Source organism: Gavialis gangeticus, unplaced genomic scaffold (assembly GCF_001723915.1).
Source record: "Gavialis gangeticus isolate Ggan-Ray unplaced genomic scaffold, GavGan_comp1, whole genome shotgun sequence".
In the NCBI taxonomy this organism is placed as follows: Eukaryota; Metazoa; Chordata; order Crocodylia; family Gavialidae; genus Gavialis; species Gavialis gangeticus.
Window position 1 is genome coordinate 30,667,498 of NW_017729028.1, and position 16,398 is coordinate 30,683,895.

Here is a 16,398-nt window from a genome sequence, read left to right on the forward strand (position 1 = left end):
TTGCTTCCATTTCCCCAAAGAGGACACCAGTGAGAAATCAAACAGGGATTTAAGATCCACAATTCCCTTGCTAGAAATGTGAACCAATTTCCTTCTCTGTTCGCACTTTGTCATGGTGACAACAGACCCAAAAATAACATCTTGGTATTTAATTGTTCCACTCACCAACTGATGCTCCTCAAACTCCCAAGCCATTCTTCCCAGGATTGCATTGTAGCACCTCGATTTTAATTTCCTGCTACTAAATTACTTGCTGTATAGGAACTGACAGTAGGAAACTGATATCTGGTTGCTCCCAGGCCGCTGACACAGCAAATGCTAATGCGAAGCTTCAGATTTGAAACTCCAGCTTCTTCCCATGACAGGTAAATTCTCCTACTATTATAAATGCAAATTAGTATATTCTCAGAGCTGATGCTCTGCAACTTTGGGACCAATGCAAGAGGCAGGTTAGCTAATGAGGCAAAAGGCATTTACAAGGATTCACATATTACTTACCACACTCTTCCCCCCAGCCTGATCCAGCCTCTTCAGCTCCAAGGATTTTTATCACGCAGCCTTTGTGCATTAAGACTAATCTTTTTGGAGATTTAATTACAAGGTGAAATGTATCCAATTCTTTTATCCCATTTTAGAGCGACGATAAAGAAACCAAACGGCTGCAAATGCTGTAAACCCTTATTAGGATTAACACTGCAGCAACAAGTTTTTATCACCTTAATGGCACTATTCTTTACATGGTACAGCAGACGCACGCAAAGCAAAGGATGGGGGATGCTGGGACCTTTACAGCCTATCAAATATAAACCATAACGTGCAGAAAATGCGAGTCGGAAGCCGCAATAGCATAAATACTTATTACAGAGGTGCTCTTGCCCTGCTTTAATCTTCCTAGAGCTATAAAATGAAGAAGTAGTTAATGTATTTTCCAAAGGCCCACGCACACTTGCGGTACTGTCCCGTGCTTTTAGAAACCACAGAATTGACCTTCTTCTTTGTAGTCTTATGTTTTTTTAATTTTTTAACACCAAACAAATATAAAAATACTATTAAAATAACATGTCCATATCATCTCAGAAATCTGCTTCTTTCAAAAGTGACATTATTGACCAAGTTTCAACCTCAACTATAGCAGGGAAGGGATGAGCTTCACAAACTCTTACCTGGATGAAACTGTTTAAATGGCTGTTCAAACTTCAGCCAAGAGTTAAGAGAGAGGGAAAGAGTGGCTTTAGTGGGAGCTTCTGGATGCTCAACAATTTGGAGGGGAAAATAAACCACACTGTTTAATAAAGTGCCTTTCTACAAAGCTGGGAGCCCAGCGTTAGACACCTGCGTTTATTGGAAATCTTGGGCTCAGAGAATAATAAATAATACATATCCCCCTCTTCTCGGGCTCAGCTGGGACCACACGCAACTCCATCTTCTCTATGCAGAAGACTGGGGGCTAGCGCTGTTCTCTGTGACATGCTGGGATATTTGTTTCTGCGAACAATTTTCACCTCGACAGCTCATACTTGGAACATATGCATTTTCTTTTGCAAATCAGACTGCCAGAGGGCTCCCAAACCCAAATTTACAGCAAGGGAATTGGCTCTGAAATGCTCCAAAACGGGTTCAAATTAAAAAAAGTATATTTAAAAAACTGTCCTCCCATTTTGCTTGCGAGGGAGAAGGTGTATCCAAAGGGCTCTCCCCGGGCTCCCACAGTGGGAAGTGTTGCATTTGGTTCCCTGGGGTGCCACCGTCACCTCGTGGGCTTGCTTGGTTTTCCTCATGATGAAGGGCTGCAGCTCAACAGGAAGGGGCTAAAATTTCTGAAGGAATTTGAGAACCAAGTCCCGCAGCTTCACCCGGAGCGTCTCATCGTTGTCGCAGATGATGTGCGTCGAGTCCTCTTCTATCTGAATGAGGGTTTCTGCCTCCTGCAGCAGCACGATGTGCCCCTTTGCCGTGTCCTCCACCTTCACGTCACTGAAACCATGCTGTGGATGAAGCATTGGAGGGAGAGACACACACACACATCCGCATGTTACTGCCATTTAAGAAAAGGCATCAAATACAGTTTGACAGATGCTCTCTCAGAGCACTTGAGATCTGTGCCTAAAAGTTGCTGTCAAGCATGCTAAGGTTTTTGTAAGCATTAGCACTGATTATAAACCCCCGAAACTCCCGAGACGCATGCCAAATATTATCCCCATTTTACAGGTGGAGACACTGCAGTAAAGGGAGGGGAGAGCCAAACATTTTCAGCAATGACAACTCACTTTGGGGGCCTGACTTCAGAGGTGACGAGGACAAGCAGCTCCCTTGCTTCAACTACAAAGATGAGCTCCGTAGCGCAGAAATGGAGGCTGCAGGAGGTCTCAGGGTATCAGGCATGCACAACTGAGAGGCACCCAAAGTGAGTGATCCCCAAGTGACTTGCTCAAGATCACACAGCAGTTCAGTGACAGATTTAGAAATAAAGCCCTGACTCCCTGAGCCTTGAGGCCTCCCTCCCTGCTGCATTTCTGGGCAGACCCCTCCCCTAATAACTTTAACCTCCTTCCGCCACAGAAATGCACAGATTTTCTTCAGGAGTGAATCCCAGCTGCCTGTGAAGTGCCTGATGCTGCAGTAAAACTGACTGATAGGTCCTTTCCTCCCCTCCACACATCAGAAAGCCAACGGGAGATATGTAATCTACCTATCAACAGAGGATGTGCGGAAAGAAGATTAATTTGCCCTGAGGCTTCCAGTGCTAGCTTGAGGATGTCAGTTTAGCAAGCACTGCTGTAGCTTCAGAAAAGATCGCTGCTGGATACCATTACAGGAGATTTCTACTGAACGCAGACAAAGTTCTGGAAAGTTTTATTCGGGTTGGAGTGTTGTAGCCCTAATGGGCCAGGAAGTACGAGAGGCAAGGATGTTTTTTTGGTCGTATATTTTATTGGGCCAGCTGTGTAGCTGGGAGAGATGTTAGACAAGCTTTTGGACATCTAGCCCAGATCTGAGAAGGGGCAGCGTGCGTCCAAAAGCCTGTCATCTAACACCTCTCCCAACCATCTGGTTAGTACAATAAAATATGACCAAAAACCTCTTGTCTCTGGAAAGTTTTAAACTTCATGAAGCACAGGTATTTACAGAATAATAGAAGAGAAGTCAACAGCTCAGCATGTTCAAGAGGCAGAGCTGATCCTTACCAGACATCTCAGGAGTTTGCCCAATCTAGTCTGACGATGACTGGGGTACAGTGCCTTCCATCTCTTTTCTTGAGGGGTTTTTCTCCTGAATAACACCCCTGGCAAGATTCATTTTATACAGTCCCCCTTTTTATTCTCTGTTGGGCTACTCTAAATCATTCCTCTCCTAAAGAAAGACAACGTCTCTTTGGGAAAATCCACTCGAACCTCACAGGCTGCAAGCAGCTTATTACCTTCTCCAGCGCCTGTACAAACTGGTCCACAGGGATGGCACCACTCAGAAGTGGCTTTAATGGTTTGCACTCTGGCAGGTCGTCGCTCACCCGCTTTCTCTTCTTGCTGGCCGGGGGCTGAGCTGGTTTTGGAGGCAGCTAAAGGAGAAGACAACAGACTAGCACCATTAACACAGGAAGCTTATGACAGCCTGGTGGGAGGTGGGGGCATGCAGGCAGGAGCAATGGGCAGCAAAAGGAGACAACTACAATGTGTGCTGTACAAGGCAAAATGAAGCAAACCATAGGCTGAAGAGTCTAAGTGCTGGGAGATGCAAGGCAGACAGGGGTTGAGGCATCTGTCTGGACAGCCCCTGCACAAAGACCTGTGCGCCTGCTCTGTGCTGCTGAGAGAGACAGGATGCGGGTCTGACCCAGCTCTTTACAGTATAAGAGGTGCAGTGAAGTCTGGATGCATTAGTAAACCCAGAGCAAGTGTCCTGCTGTTGAGGGGGTTTGTAACTTATCCCTCACTGGAATCACATACGAGTCTGTAGGAAGGACATGAATGAGGAGACAGTACCAGAGACCCCACAGGCAGGGCTGTCCTAGTATAACAAGCAACAGGCTGAGCTGGGCCTCTCACCTCATGTTGGGGGGGGTCCTCATCTGTTCAAAGGCTGATGCAAAGCATGAAACTTCTGGGTTTGCTTCACCAGCAAGACTTTTTTTTTTAAAACCAGTTTGCCTGCTAAACCCCAGTCCTATCAACATCTGTGTGCTCAAGCAATTTTATGCAGGCAAGACAGCTCCCTGAATTCAGTGGTGCTGTGTAAGTGTTTGCAGATTTGGACCTAAGGTTATCTCTACAGCTTCTGCAGCTCTTTGTAGCAATTCCCATGGGAGGATTAAGCTATACCGATAAGCACTATTATTCTGGTACAACGCGTCCAGACGAGAGGGCTGGACCAATTTAACTGTTTGTAGACTGATTTAGTGACAGCAAGACAAAAAAAACAAAACAACACCCTGCGCAAGGTGAAGGAAGGAGGCAGACCACCAAGATGTGAATGCAAGTGTGCGCTGGAGGTGCCAGTCATCCCAACTGTCTTTTGGACTAACTGGGATCCTTGTATTATGAGGATACAAGGACGCAACATGCTCTTATTCAGTGCACGAATGTGAAGTTTGCTTGTTGTGTCATTGCTATGAATCCTCAACTACCAGCATTAAGGAATTCCACATTTATAGCCATACGCTAGCAAAATGTTGTCTACACAAGTCTCATTTCTCATGCGCAGACACTGCCTTAGAAGGTCCAGTGTAAAAGCATCCCATCAGGGTTTGGTGGCATACTATGCCCTTCTCTCAAATGCAGTAGACCCTGGGCAGGAACGAGGGGCAAGATTTGTGCTGTGTTTTGCAGGGACTGCTCAGCCCAGTATCTGTGGGAGCTGAGTGGCATGGGGCTCCCCCGTGGGGCACTATAGTTTAAAATGTGGTAAGGATGGACCAGCCGCTCTGCCACTTTGTGGCCAGACCAGACACCAGCCCTTTTTACAAAGCAACGGTGCAGGAGCTGCAGAGCTATTGAAGGAGATGGTGAGGAGGGGGAGGAAGGATGCCTTCCTCACTTAACCCTGGGAAAACCTTGTTTCACATTCCTCTGTAGGACCGGGTGTTAGGAGAAGGGGGCTTCTTAAGGAACCCTATCTCCGCCACCTAATGTTTTCGGGCCAGCTGTCCTTTATGACCCTCATCAGCGACTCCGTGAAAGGCTAAATCATACTGATCCTGGTGCTTGTGCTGGGGAAAGACACCGCTGTAATTTGCAGTCTCTCTTTCCAAATAAACCCTTTTCCCCTTTTATCTCAGCCAGGCACACGGCCAGGAGAAGGAGTGCAGAAATTTATAGGCACCCTACTCTCCGTTCAAAGTACCATTCATCAAAGACGCCAGCCTCACACGCGCAAGCCAGGAGAAAGAGGCTGACAAGGAGCCTGCTGCAGTGTGGGCAGAGGAGCTAAAGGGGCTGCCGCATGGGAAGAGCTGGGACCCCAGATGCCAAGGAGACCCCACGTAGAGATGGCTCACTTCCCTCCCCATCATACAGTACCTGGAGCACGTGCTTGTTGTCCTTAGTATGCAGCATAGCAGAAACTGTTGCTAAGGAAATGCCAGGCTTAATCTCCAAGGGAACCAGCGAATCTGCAAGCTAAAGCAAATGAATTTTGTTTAGCAAGTGATAATCTCAAAATTTGTGTGAATCCAGCTGCAATTTAAATTGGTGGTGTGATCTTTTTACGCACGGGCTAATGCACTGTAAACACAAGCCCAGGGTTCAATGACAGAGGATTCCCTCTTGCGTGGTGCTCCTGTCTGCAGCTCCTCACTTCGGTCTTTCAATGCAACCCACTTTTCTATCACTATTGCAAGTGCAGATCGTGAGGCTTTTGGTGACCAGGGGCAACTTGTGAAAATGGACAGTGAAAGGGGAACCTACTTGTAAGGAAAGCACTAGCCATATTGCCAGCAACTCTAATTACTAGGACTTATAACACTGAATTTGTCATTATTGAGGCTGTTTGTTAACCCCTGGGACACAATGAACAGGCAGTTTCCCTTTGGCTTCTCACTACTTCAGAGTTTATAAAGGAAGGATCAACTGTTTAAATCCAACAGGATCCCTTTAAGATTCAGGAAAATGCTGAGTTTTCCACACATGCCTTTCCCACATCAAAGACATCTGTTTCTGGGTCTAAATTTAAGTCAGGGGCATCTCTTGACAACACCAGTCACCCACTAGTTTTCTGAAGAACCCAGTTGTTAACACTGGCTTGCACCTACAGAAACCATAGGTTTGCACAACCTACACCCCAGTTTGCACCTATAGATATTTGCTGTCACCCACCACAGCCTCCCACTGGCCTCCTGATGCATGAGCCTGCTAAAACCCTCTCCAGTTCATGGTAAGTATTGATCTATTTGACACAGGACTTTGACATAGGACTTGTGGGAGACACCGAACCTATTAACATGCCTGTCCCCAAGTTTATGGAGTATTTACATGTTAATATTCCAACACATTTATGGGCTTCAACCCTGATCTAAAATACTCCTCACACAAGCCATTTGCTACAGGAAAGGCCTGGACAAGTGGACAGGTCTTCCAGAGTGGATTGGCAGGTAGACTCGAGGTCTGTCAAGCCAAGGAGATGGGGGCATCTCTGCTGCTACGTACTGCTTGGCAAGGCACAGCGAGACGTGTCCAAGGTCTAAACCAGGGGTGGGCCATTACTTGGGGCTGTGGGCTACATAGGGAGTTTTAGTGAACTCCTTATGTGTTGGGTGGGGAGTGGTGTTTGAGAGCAGGACAGGCAGGTGGGGCTGGGGCTGTTGGGTGGTGACAGCGCAGGGCCAGAGCCGTGATTCACTGCGTGCATGGCCCAGCGACAGGTGCAGGGAGCAGGTCGTGGCTCTGCCCTGGGCCCTGACCCCAAGTTGTCACTGCCCAGCGATCCTGGGGTCTCCGTGGATCCGTGCGGGCAGAGTGCATGGCCAGGCAGATGGGATGGGGGCGTGGGCAGGCAGGGAGCTGCATTCAGGGCCACATCTGGGATCTTGGCATGGTGACAGTGCAGGGCCAGGGCCCAGGGAAGAGCTGCAGTCTGCTGCCCCCACATGCCCCTCCCTGCCTGCACAACCCATGCCTGTTGCAGGGCCATGCAGGCAGCACATTGTAGCACAGCCCTGGCCCCAGTCCTGCACCGTCACAGCCCCAGGATCCCAGCCTTGCTCCCAAACACTGCTGCCTGCAGCCCCATCCCATCTGTCCAGCTGCGTGCCCTGCCTGCATGGTTCCCACCCCTGGTGGTAGGTGCAAGACGGACTTGCTAGGGTACCTGGGCAGCAAGGCCACATCTAGCAGCAGCCAGAAGCAGCGGCTGCTCCTGCCGCCGGGAAGCAAATCTGGCCACTACGCTACCCCAGGCTTGCTGCATACACAGGGATGGCAGGACTGGCCACACACACCAGCAAACTGGAAGCCAACGCAGTCTCCAGGGCCCAGGTGTTGTCGGCTCCCTGCCAGAAACAACATTAAGGAAATGGATGTGTGCAGGCTGCCTGGGCTGGCGTTCCAGACTTTGCAGGGGTAGTCCCCTGCAAAGTGCACTGCTCTTGCCCAGCGTCGCCACAGCAGAAGCAAGGGTGACAGTGCTGAAGCCTGTACCTGAAAAAAAAGGTTGTAGGTTTCTCAGTCTCCTACACCAGGTGTGCTCAGCCTCCAGCCTGTGGGCCAGATCTGGCCTGGGGCACTGTATCATCTGGCCTGCGGAGCTCCCCACGGGGCCAGAAATTTGTTGGCGGGGAAGTGATGGCATCATGCCCCTGCTGCTAAATGTCTGGACCCACGCGCAACTTCAGGTCCTGCACATTGGATCCAGCGCCTGACCCCAGCGCCTTGAGTTGGGGTGGCGCAGGACCTCAGGGCCCAACCCTAGTATGGGGCACTGGGAGGAGGTCGTGCCAGCCCCCTGGGACCCAATCCCAGCGCACAGGGGACAGAAGGGGCAGTGCCAGGCCCCAAGCCTTGTTCCAGCCTGCAGATGGTCCACAGGATCAAAAGGTTGAGCACCACTGTCCTAGCCCATGAAAAAGGATGAACACAACCACTTAGTTGAAGGGGCCTGGCTCAACATCACCATTTTCCCCCAGAGTTGTACCTCACTCCCCAACCACAACCCCAGGCTCACATGGGTGGGGCTTTACCTGGATAGCTCTCATCTAAGTGTTGATCCCTGCCATTTGCAAGGTTGGTGACCATGCCTGGTGCCAGATTTTGAGAAGACTTAAGTATCTGAGCTCTCAACTGCTTAGTTAGTACCAGAAAAGCTCTGCGTCTCATGTCAAACACCTGCTACTTTGCCTCAAGGTAACATCAAGCTGTCCCTCTGCCTCCCCAAGCTGTTCTCAGCGCACTTTAAAGATAGAGATTAATCTAGTTTTGCAGATGGGAGAAATGGGGTATTAAAAGCCTTGCTTGAGTTACCTAACAAGCCCACACCAAAGTCCAGAATAAAGAGCTGGTTTAAATGGCACCAAGCTAGCTCCAACAGGAGCAGAGTTGGGTCAGTGCTAAGTACATCCTACCCGCTGTCTCTGTGACAATGTAGGCCATCCAGCTTTATAAAAGGGATAGGCAGAAGTTTCCATGGGAAAGCAAGTTATTTAGGCCTCAGTATTACAATGTAAGGGTGACTGTCAGTGTTTTTAGGTTGGTCCCTGGAGCTAAAAATATCAGCACTCAAGGTGGTGTAATGCACTGTGCTTTGCTGTGATTGAAGGCACTTTCTCTCCCCCACCCCCTCACTTGGTGGAATCGATACTGAATTGGTTCGAATGAAGGCAGCACCAAAAAGTGACAACCACTGTAAGGCCAGAGAGCAAAACAGAGCTTTGTAGCTATGTTCAAAGAGAGCCTCTTCTATCAGTGAAGTGCTCCGTTACCACCAGCTATTAGGGCATTAACCACATGGACAGTAAATCATAACACTAGCCTCCGACAGTCAAACAGGACTGCAAAATGGGCATTTAACTTCACTTTCTCTAGCAACTCATCTCTTAGCCTCCTCTAAGAATTGGCTGATTTTCTTACTATAGAAGCTCACTGACCCAAACCCAAAAGGTTATTTCATCACATCCAAAGATTCAGAGACTGAGGCCTGGCAGGACCAATGCAATCACCTTGTCTGACCTCCTGCATAGATGGGTATAGGATTGTTCCAAAAAGCTGTATGATGGCTCATCTTCTAAAAGGATGTCTCATCTTGCCTACATGCTAAGTGATAGTGAGTCTGCTGCTTCCCTTGGGAAGTCATTCCACTGTTTAATTATCCTTACGGCTATGAAATCGTCTTATTTCAAGGTTGAATTTGTCCAATTTCAACCTTTAGTCACTGAAACTTGTTATGCTTTTGCCTGCAAGATTGAACTCCCTCCCCGCCACCCATCAAGGCAAGAAGAGTTTCTACATCCTAGTCATCACTGCCACCCTAATGCCACCTGCTGACATCATGAAAGCCACCAAAGAACAGATACTTTGCTCTGAACACGACCTATTTATGGATGAGCAGTTGGGCTGCATTAAAATGCTGGTATCATCGTAATTTTCTTCTTGTTCGTACTGCCAGCACCCCTGAAGAGCAGATGATGTGGTAGTGATGGAGACAAGTGTCAGTATTTATTGGGACGAGGGCTGGCAAGTCAGATTCTGGCTTGCTGCAAAGTTTGGTTTGTTCCAGCTTGAAAATTCTTCCCTGCTTAATAAAAATTAAACAACGGAAACCAATAAAAAGAACCCCAATAAAAGTAATCAGCCTGTGAAAGATTAAATTCAGTCAGCATGGCAACAGGAGCTTGGTAACAGCACAGAGAAAATTTGTTTTTTGGAAGTTTCACTGCTGTGACTTTACATGCAGACAGCAAATGCGAGCTCTCGGAGCGTAAGTTCATTCTTAACATACCCTGTGCCCAAATCTCTCTCTCAGGCTTGTACTTTCTGGAACTGAACAGGGTCTGGCACTTGCAATGGGAACTCAAGAGACTGATGATGATCAAGCCACATCAGTGGTCAAACCACCTTAATTTTGTGGTGGCCTGCCAAAAGTGTTCTTCCCCTCCCCCAGCCCCAACACTTCACAGACCCATGCAATTCAGATATTGCGCTTACTTGGAACAGATCTGTGTTTGAATAAGGACACGGCTAGTTTCCTAAACCAAATATAGACAACAGTGATCCCCCCTCTAAAAGCGTGCAACCTGCCGGCATCGAAGTAACAGCACAGAAGCCTGCAAGGCTGAACTGGAGCATGAGAAGCAGAAGTTGCACAGATCATGGGAATGGAGGAGTGGAAGAAGGATCCTCTTGGGCCACTGAGTCCAGTCCCTTGTATCCACAGGCATAAAAGCATAAGTGCCATACTGGGTCAAACCAGTGGTCCATCTAGCCTGGTATCCTGTCTCCGACAGTGGAAGAAGCCGATGCTATAAAGGAAGAACATCGAACTAGGTATCTCTGGAGTGATCTATCCCCTGGCATCCACCATGTATTGGGTCAGAGATGCCGCAGGAAATATTTCCAACCATTCTGTTCAAGAGACATGAATAGGGAATTGATAGCCCAAGGAAAATCCAAAGTTTCCACTTCACATCCTCACTCAGCTACGAGGCACTGTACCCCAAACATCAAATGCGCCCTGTAACAGGCCAGGAGACCGCACAGACTCTCCCTATGCCTGAAGAAGGGTGTTCGTGCCCCAGAGCTTGCAAAGAACAATTTTCCCTCTGTAGTTGGTCTAATAAAAGATATCACATCTCCCCAAAGAACCTTTGCCTGCATCCTCAGACCAACACAGCTACAACCAACAACCCTTGAGAGAGTTTGAGCTCTTCTGCCCATGTTCTGCTTACAGCTAGACCCCCACAAGGAGACAGACAGGCCAAGATTTTAATATGGACAGGAGGATACAGCATAGAAAGGCAGATGTGAGAGCTATTAGCATAGATATGGGAGCTGAATGCGTGTTTGCAGCTGGTATTAAGTGCAGAGGGAGAAGAGCAGAGGGCCAGGGACAGTGCTCGACAGAGCTCTCTAGGAAGAGGGAGGGGAATGAGAAGGACCCTCTGGAAGATACAATGAAGAAGCGATGAGAAGCAGCAAGAGAACCAGAAGAGAGGTTCTCTCTTCAAGGAAGATGAGTTTCAGGAAGATCCAGGGTCAAAGGCAGCCAACAGATTGAGAAGCACGAGGATGGAGCGCCGGTTTTGAGCTCTTGCCAAGTAGGAATCATTAGAGACTTTGGCAAGACTGGTGCCAGCAGGGTGCCACTGGAAAAAGGCAGATTTGGTGAGGGCACGGGATGCAACTGGAGAGGTAGCGCAACCCCTGAGCTTGCAGATGAAGGGGAATGATACTTCCAGAGGCAAACGGGGCCATGTATTCGTCTTTTGCACTTTAAAGATGGTAAAGACCAAACATTTTTGTATTGTGTGTGCATGGGGTGGGGTGGGGTGGGGGGGTGTCAAAGGAGAATAAAAGATTAAGGAGAAAAGCAAGGAAGGAGATGAGAGGGTGAATAAGTTAAGCCTGGAGGTGGGATGGGGTCACTGGGACAAGCAGAGGGTCTAGGAGCAGAGAAGATGGGGAACTTTTGTATCCATGACGGGGCAGTGAAGGCAAAGAGAGGGCAGGAGAAAGAGGATATGTCAATTCTTTTGAAAGAAACTGGAGGCTCCTGTGTAAAAAGGAGGAGGAGAGGGCTTGAAGAGTGCAGTGGATACGAGCTACAGAAGGAAAACCGCTTGCCAAGAGGCTGCTCTTCTCCCTCAGCTATTTTCTGCAGTAGCTTCTAAACATCCCTATGGGCCACGTGGCTCACGTACATGTGTGCACACACCCCTGGCTTGCCCAAAAGAGCCTGCAAATAAGAGTACTTTAAAACATGTCAGTCTCATTAAAATCAGACAGCTTGCTGCCAAAGTCAAGTGATATGCACCACTGTTCAGACTGGGACTCCGCTTTCATTACTTCATTCACTCAGAAGCGACTGTTTAATTTATCCGTTTGCTCCAAGAAGGTGTTTTCCATTTCCCCATCATCCTCTTGTGAATAGACAATGCCCAACCAATTTTCAGAAGCTGCCTTTTTTTTTTTTTTTTTTTGTTTAAGTGATGTGCAGTTGCTTAGAGGAACAAATCAGTTAAACAAAGTGGAGAATGCTTCCATAATACTCCAGAGAGCCGGCCTAGCTACATGCCACGGAGAGCTGAAACCTATCTCAGAAAACGGTTGGGCTAAGTGTAAATCTCATTAATAACGAAGAGCCTTTTGGTCTCTGTTCAAAGAGTCGTAATGGAATTCCACGAATATCCGTGCATTTCTACCAGGGTAATAGACCCGCGTATGGTCAAATGCAGGGTGGAGCTGGGATATTTTTGGAGGGGCGTATGGGAGAAAACACCTTGTCATCGCCTGCATCAGTAAAATGACTCTGGTGGTACTCAAATTGTGGGGCTCAAGGTTTTGGGGTTGTCTGCATATCACACAGTTAAAGAATTGAGACAAGTTTGGAGACATCTTTGTGCAGGTGGAAAGTCTACGGAGCTTAGTTGGAGAGAAAGAGCTCATACTGCTAAGGAGGATACGATGGAGGAAAGGTTTTTGTTTTTTTAACATGGAGACCTTTTCCTAATTCTAGATCAAAACGTCCCAAGCCCTGGCACCCTGCACCCCGGGAATGCCTGCATACTACAGTTTTGTATCCCAGAACTGGTTATATCATTTGATTTTGGGTTTCAGGTTTCTTTTGAGAAGTAACCAGCCAGCTGTCTACTAACAGATGTTTCTATGCAGTTTTTTAAAGTGGTGTCAGAGTGACTCACAAACATTAATAGATTAGTCATAAGATCATAAGGATCATAAGAAAGTTGGGTTGGAAGGGACCTAACAAAGTCATTTAGTCCAGTCCCCTGCTCAAGACAAGATCGTCCGTGACTAAACCATCCCAGCCAAGGGCCTGTCCAACCTGCTTTTTAAAAAAATTCCAAGGAGGGGATTTCAGTTTCTCCAGGCAGCCTGCTCCAATGCTTAACCACCCTCATACAACAGAAAGTTCCTCTTTACCTGCAACCTAAATTTCCCTTGCTCCAGCTTGAGGGCACTGCTCCTAGTCCTGTTCTCTACCATCACAGAGAAAAGCCCAACTCCATCCTCCCTATATCTACACTTCAGGTATCTGAAGACTGTTAACAAATCCTTCCTCGGTCTTCTTTTCTCCAGACTAATAACACTCGTTCTTTCAGTCTTTCCTTATAGGTCTGGCTTCCACGGTCCCTAATTATTTCATGGAATTACAGAGAATCATAACCCTCCCAATCCTCCTGGAGATGGGGGAACATTTGTCCTCCTTTATAAGTAGGAGAAGCAGACACACAGAGGTGAAACAACTTTCCCAAGGTTACACAGGGGGCCTTGGTCTACTCAGGTTTTGTCCCACTAGCAGTTCAGTACAAATCAATCAATCAATCACACTCCAAGCAGTTTGATCTAAGGGGTTGGTATCTGTGTGACACTTGACAGTGCAGGAGATCTCTTCCCATGTGCCGAGAGGATGCCTGACTTCCAGCTGCTTGGCTGAATGAGAAAAACGCCTGTTTCTGCCAACGTGCCTGTGAACAAGCCCCTTTGTGAAAACGTTTGAGGGAAACAAAGCAGCTGAAGTCAGTTCATCCACCTTAGTGATGCAGTGCTTTGACCAGTGACTCCGAGCCTCTCTCAGTCTCTCTGAATTCCTCCTCCCAATGTTTGAGATAAAGGAGCAGACAAGCATTTCCCTCTGCAGACAATGTTCTTTGGGTGGATGTGATATCTTTTATTAGCCCAGCTAAATAGCTCGAAAAATTGTTCTTTGCAAGCTCTCGGGCACAAACACTCTTCTTTGGGCATACGGAGAGTCTCCTCCTTACACACAGGGAACTACATACCTTTTTGTCCAGCGACATGCTGGGGATCTGATTGAGTCTGCTCCGCATGTGAGCTGACGAGTGCTGCGCTGTGCCGCATGCAGTTGTATAAGTGGCGACATGTGCATCAGCGCGCAGAAAATGGCAGCGGTGTACTTTTGAACCAAAATGCTTCCAACACGTTTTAGTTCAAAAGCGTGCTGCTGCCATTTTCTCAGCACTGGTTCACATTTCACCACTTATACAATTGTGTGTGCTGCAGCACAGGGTGCTTTTAAAAGCACCTTGCATTGCAGCGCAAATGTGTACAAATGCCCTATAGCACTGTGAAACTATGGGGATGCTTGGTTGCTGTAACATGGCTAGCTAGAGATTGTAGCATCTCTTCTCAACAATACCAAGGGTGCAGCATAGGAACACCCTTGGCCAAGATCAGACAGAGAAGAGAATTGAACCCAGGTCTCTCAAGCACCAAGCATGTACCCTGACCACTAAGCCAGCCTCTCTCTTTTGGAAATGTATGCATTTAAGAGACAGTGCTCATCAATGCTTATTGGTAATACTTACCTGGCAGTTAACCTCTCTATTTTCAACAAAGGGCACTACTCAGCTCTGCGACAGGAGTCAGCCTAAGGAGCAAGCACCATGTAAGGCCCACTTAAACCCTTGGGTAAAGCCTCAGGGCACAAGCGCAACCGGAATGGCGGGTAGGCCTCATGCTGGCTGTATGCGCTGTGGTGAGCATCGCCCTGACAGCACAAGACTTGTTTTGGCCATGGTGCTGAACATAAGCCATGTTTTGCTAGCCCTAGGTTTAATAGGATCCAATAAATATGCAAATTTCCCCAAATAATTAAATATACATGCTATGGTACAGTTGCATCCAAGTATATTTTTCAATTAAAAATCCCTCCTTGCCTTCAGTGATAATCTGAGCACTGGGCTGCAGCCTCGCAAAGCTGACTCCAGGCACAAATTCGAGGCAGATAATGTGGTGGTGATGGGCTGAGTGCCTGGCTTGTGGATCTTTGCTAGTCAGGTATAGTTTGTCCTCCATGGCTTTGCCTTTAGGGTTAACACCCAAGATATCCCTCTCAATTGGTAGAAGCGTTGCCAGCAAATCATGGGAAGTGATTCTTCTCCTCCATTCAGCATTGGTAAGGCCACATTTGGAGTCCTCTGTGCAGTTTTGGGCCCCCCCACTACAGAAAGGATGTGGACACATTGGAGACAGTCCAGTAGAGGGTGACAAAAATGTTTCGGAGGCTGGAGGACAGGACTTGTGAGGAGAGGCTGAGGGAACTGGGCTTATTTAGTCTAGAGAAGAGGAGACTGAGGGGGATTTAATAGCAGCCTTCACCTCCCTGCAGGGGGGCTGCAAAGAGGATGGAGCTGGACTGGTCTCAGTGGGGCAGATGGCAGAACAAGGAGCAATGGGCTCAAGCTGCAGCAAAGGAAATTGAGGTTGGATATTAGGATGAATTTTCTCACCAGGAGGGTAGTAAAGTACTGGAACAGGTTACCTGAGGAGGTGGTAGAGTTTCCATCTCTGGAGGTTTTGAAGACCAGACTAGACAAAGCCTTGGCTGGGATGATCTAGTTGGGGCTGGTCCTGCTTGGAACAGGGGGTTGGACTAGAGGTGACCTCCTGAGGTCCCTTCACCCTCATTTTCTGTGATTCAACTGTCCTCCAATGAAAAGCAGACCCATTTAATTTAGGCCTTCCCACGGGCTTATAAAGTCTGCTTGTAAAAAAAACTACTGTGGCCTTTGATTCAAGGACACATCCACATGGACTGGTTTGTCAAAATATTTTAAGATCACGTCCGTTAGAATATGGGTCACATAGTATATTGAGAGAACATTTATATATAATGTATAGGGGTAATAAATTATTGATAGATGTTACAGGCATAAGTGGCATGTGTTAGAGATGGTTATAGGCAGCCCAGTAACCTGTTGTTCTCCAGGAGAATTAACCATTTACTGAAACATTTATCACTCGAGCCACTCACTAGTGTGCACTGAGTATACAAACTATAGCCAGACACCATGGCACAAAGGAAGGATGGTGCATCAGTCTCCAGTTCTGCATCTAAAACGTCTCCTTGCTAAAAAGGTGGCTTAGACCCAATGGCAAGAAGGGGTCATCACCAAGGAGGGCTATTCTGCAGTTGCTTGGGGGTGTAGAGGGGTAGTTAGGAAGGCCAAGGCAGAGGTGGAACTGGGACTAGCTTCCCAGGTTAAGAACAATAAGAAGTCTTTTTTTAAATACATAGGGGGTAAAAAGAAGGTCCCAGGTAATGTGGGGCCCTTGCAGAACACGTTGGGAAACTTGGTTGTCACACCAGACGGCAAAGCTAACATGTTTAATGATTTCTTTGCCTCCGTCTTCCTACGTAGGAACCAGAACAGCCACCTCCCTGCTAAGCCCCCTTCGGGCCCCAGGGGAGGCACACCTGGGCCAAGGGTTAGTGAGG

At 47.7% G+C, this 16,398-nt stretch overlaps 1 protein-coding gene across 1 annotated transcript in view; it reads right to left on the bottom strand.

Annotated features, from left to right (window-relative positions):
* Positions 1-1,239: 1,239 nt before the first annotated feature.
* The window catches only part of INTS9 (integrator complex subunit 9), a 108,190-nt gene continuing 93,031 nt past the window's right edge, over positions 1,240-16,398 (bottom strand). The window contains exons 15-17 of the mRNA XM_019520886.1: positions 5,514-5,612; positions 3,419-3,556; positions 1,240-1,985 (exon numbers count right to left, since the gene is read on the bottom strand). Of these exons, the coding sequence (XP_019376431.1) occupies positions 1,809-1,985; positions 3,419-3,556; positions 5,514-5,612 (414 nt within the window). The 3' untranslated portion in view covers positions 1,240-1,808. The remainder of the gene's footprint in view (positions 1,986-3,418; positions 3,557-5,513; positions 5,613-16,398) is intronic.